The sequence below is a fragment of the Hylobates moloch genome, unplaced genomic scaffold (genome assembly GCF_009828535.3).
Source record: "Hylobates moloch isolate HMO894 unplaced genomic scaffold, HMol_V3 SCAFFOLD_4, whole genome shotgun sequence".
Taxonomy (NCBI): Eukaryota; Metazoa; Chordata; class Mammalia; order Primates; family Hylobatidae; genus Hylobates; species Hylobates moloch.
The window spans coordinates 101,239,606-101,243,498 of record NW_026652279.1 but is presented as its reverse complement, the minus strand read 5'-3'; the positions used below and the strand labels follow the sequence as shown (position 1 = coordinate 101,243,498).

The following is a 3,893-nucleotide window of genomic DNA, read 5'->3' as shown; positions in this document are numbered from 1 at the left end:
TAAGTGGGCCAGGTGTGGTGGCTCACACCTGTAATCCCAGCACTTTGGGAGGCCAAGGCAGGCAGATCATGAGGTCACGAGTTCGACAGAAGCCTGGCCAACATGGTGAAACTCCGTCTCTACTAAAAATACAAAAATTAGCCTAGCATGGTGGTGCATGCCTGTAATCCCAGATACTCAGGAGGCTGAGGCAGGAGAATTGCTTGAACCCAGGAGGCGGAGGTTGCAGTGAGCCAAGATCGTGCCACTGCACTCCAGCCTGGGTGACAGCATGAGACTCCATCTTGGAAAAGAAAATAAGTGAAGGCCAAAAAAAAAAAAAATGCAATATGTATTTTATTTTATTACTCATCCCCAAATCACCAGTTTATCATAAGAGCATCCAGACACATTCAACTGTAATCACACTCAATTATCTTGACATTTTGCCTTTTTTCTTTTTTTTTGAGACAAGGTCTGGTCTCAAACTCTCCAGCCAAGCAATCCTTCTGCCTCAGCCTCCTGGGTAGCTGAGTTTATAGGTGCACACCATTGCACTAGCTCCATTTTTTTTTTACCTTAGGAGAAATAGAGCTTTAAACCAATTTTAAAAGTTTAATGTTCTGTAATCCCAGCACTTTGGGAAGCTGAGGTGGGCCGATCACCTGAGATTGCGAGTTTGAGACCAGCCTGGTCAAAATGGTGAAACCCTGTCTCTACTAAAAAATTACGAAAATTAGCCAGGTGTGGTGGCCCATGCCTGTAATCCTGCTACTTGGGAGGCTGAGGCAGGAGAATTGCTTGAATTCGGGAGGTGGAGGTTGCAGCAAGCCAAGATCACGCCACTGCACTCCAGCCTGGGCATCAGAGCGAGTCTCCGTCCCCTTCACCCCACCCCCCACCAAAAAAAAGTTTAATGTTTTAGAAGGGCACATTTGTCAAGCTAGGAAGATAGAGCATGTTTTCTCTGACAGTTTAATTCGATTTGCAACTTAAATACCTGAATATGGGATATTTGGGCCTTCTTTTGCATTCTTAGTCTGGGCCCTGCAAGTATTAGGGGAAGGTCTGAACTACTCTAACGGTTTGATTTTATTTTTAAAATTTTTTGAAATGGAGTCTCACTCTGTCACCCAGACTGTAGTGCAGTGGTGTGATCTTGGCTTACTGCAACCTCCGCCTCCCAGGTTCAAGTGGTTCTCCTGCCTCAGCCTCCCAAGTAGCTGGGATTACAGATGTGCACCACCACACTTGGCTAGTTTTTGTATTTTTAGTAGAGACGGGGTTTCACCATGTTGGCCAGGCTAGTCTCGAACTTCTGGCCTGAAGTGATGCTCCCTCCTCAGCCTCCCAGAGTGCTGGGATTACAGGTGTGAGCCACTGTGCCTAGCCATAGTTTGATTTCAAATACCAATAACCTTGATATTTTTGAAAGCCTACTTATTACTTTTCTCTCTGGGATATTGCAACCATTTTTTAAAGAACAACTCAGCAAAATAAAATTCCTGTTTATTGTTGGACAACATTGTTTCACACATACGTCAAAGAGGCCAAAAAAACCCCAGCAACTTTATAAACAAAAAAAGGGGAAAAAAAGACGGGGTTTCACCATGTTAGCCAGGATGGTCTTGATCTCCTGACCTCGTGATCCGCCCGCCTTGGCCTCCCAAAGTGCTGGGATTACAGGCGTGAACCACTGCGCTCGGCCCTTTTTTTTTTTTTTACAAGTTTTTTTTTTCTCCTTTGAGATTATAATGAACATGGTCACACCACAAGTAAAGTCAGAAGTAGGACGGAGAACGGTTGCAAGGCTGGTTTGGTCATTCGAGATCATTAAAAGTGGCTTACCCAAACAATATGTACAAAAATATAAAATGTAAATAAAAAATACAAACAAATTTCTTTTTTAAAAGTACTTTTAAGAAAAAAAGCAGGGCCTTGGAAGTTTTGGTTCTTTTTTCCTCCCCTGTTGCAAATTCTTACGGTTTAGGTTGGGTGGTGGAGAGTGTGCGTCATCTGTGGGTGGCACTGCCCACGGTGGGCGGGCGGGCCTCAATGCTGGAAGGTGACCACGTTTAGATTCTGAGACAGGAAATGGAGGGTGAATAGGTCATGGCGGCCTTTTTTTTTTTAGTTTAGCTTTTCCTTTTTTGCTGTCTAGTCATCCTTGTCGGTCTTCTGCTTCTTGGTATCGACATCATCATTCTCATCATCTTCAGCTGCCCGCTTGCCTGTAGCGGACTCAGCTTCCTCGTCTTCATCTCCATCCTCTTCCTCACCATCACCTTCTTTTTCCTCCTCCTCTTCCTCCCCACCTTCTTCCCCTTCTTCATCTACCTCATTGTCAGCCTCCTGCTCCCCATTTTCCTCCTTAGCATTCCTGTTAGCAGGGGCGTCTCTTCCATTTTCTGCCGCTTTCACAACTTCCTTCTTCTCCTTTAAGTCCTTGGTGATAATTTCAAAGCTGGTGTCTACAGCTGCATCTGACATGGTGGGGCACGCCGGTGATCTGATGCAGGGGATTAAAAAGAAAGCGAGAGTTCAGGGACTCCGGCGATAAAGCTGTCAGAGTCTGCGGCGGAGCCGCGGCGAGCAAGGAGCTGGAGGCGAGCAAGGAGCTGGAGGAGGAACAATGCAAAGATGGCTTTTCAGAGCAGCCAGTCGGCATCTGGAAACTATTAAGGCCTAAAATCATTAGCTCTGTTTTCTCCCTCTAAGACGTACATGGCTTTTCACTTTATTTTCAACCGAATGCTTTCGCTGTTTTGGGTTTAGCAAGCTTTTGGTCTTAAAAATATCCAGCAATGCAGTTAAGAGGCCAAATGACTTTATGCATGAAACATTGTTAGGATGAGCAATTTTCCCATAGAAAGGTGACCAGATTTGAGGAAATTATTTAGTCAGTATACACATTTTTCCAGATTTAAACAGTACAGATTTTACTTTCAGGCTTTCCTAATAAAGTTTCTAACAGACCTGGAAAGGAGAAGGAAGAGTAACATCTGTTGCAAAACCCTAGTTACATGTAGGACAAATAAGAATCTGGGAGAGTGGTGACTTGCCCAAGTGACACACCGATTTGGGATATATTAGGGAGAACCATTAATTCTTGTCCATAAGGCTTGATCTAGAATTGTTTTTTATTTTAATGGAAGTTCTGTAGAAAGAAAGGCATACTTGGAAAAATTGAGCCACTTGTAAATACTTGGAAGATGAGAAAAGAGAGTGGTTTAAAATCTTCTTACCATATCCCTATTCTCCTCCTCTTCCTCCTCATCATCAGAATCACAATCAGTCAGTCAAAGTTGGCACTTTATTAGTGTGAACAATGTCAGTATGAAAACACAAAGTATAGGGAAGTTGTGACACCCAATGTGTACAATTTCTAAGTCACACCTGTTTCACATTTATTTATTTATTTCTCAGTTTCGCTTTAATATGGTTATAGGACTACCAGGTTCGATTGCCTGTTGCATGGTAACACCAATGCACCAAAACAGTGGGGACTGCAGCAGAGAAAGAGTTGAATAATTGTAGGGCAGCTGAACAAGAAGACAAGACAAGAGGAAACTTCAAATCTGCCTCCCTGAGAGGTTTGGGGATGGGGATTTTAAGGGGTCTGGACAGGTGATGGGCTAAAGTATGGGGATTGCTGACTGGTCGAGAAGTGGGGAGTGAAGTCATGGGACCAGGAGATGCTGAGTCGGCTTCTTGGTAGGGGTTTTCAGACGGTTGGCATCAGCCATTCTGCTGGAATTCAGGATCTGAAAAACACCTTAAGAAATTCTTGGGTAAAAAGGTCCAGCGTCAGATTCTATCTATGGGAGCAATGGGGAGCAGGTGGTCAGTGTGCTGCATGACCCTCGATTAGTTAGCAGCTGCAGGGAAATGAGTCAGAGCACACCAGTGCATGC

The 3,893-nt window shown here is 44.2% G+C and overlaps 1 protein-coding gene across 1 annotated transcript; it reads right to left on the bottom strand.

Moving 5' to 3' along the window:
* Positions 1–1,938: 1,938 nt before the first annotated feature.
* Positions 1,939–2,516, bottom strand: LOC116467186 (prothymosin alpha-like). The gene has a single exon (XM_032150727.3). The coding sequence runs from the start codon at positions 2,467–2,469 to the stop codon at positions 2,137–2,139; it is 333 nt and encodes a 110-aa protein (XP_032006618.1). The 5' UTR covers positions 2,470–2,516; the 3' UTR covers positions 1,939–2,136.
* Between the last annotated feature and the right edge of the window lie 1,377 nt (positions 2,517–3,893).

Coding starts and splice junctions, on each gene's coding strand:
- LOC116467186 (XM_032150727.3), bottom strand. CDS start 2,469: ATGTCAGATGCAGCTGTAGACACCAGCTTTGAAATTATCACCAAGGAC.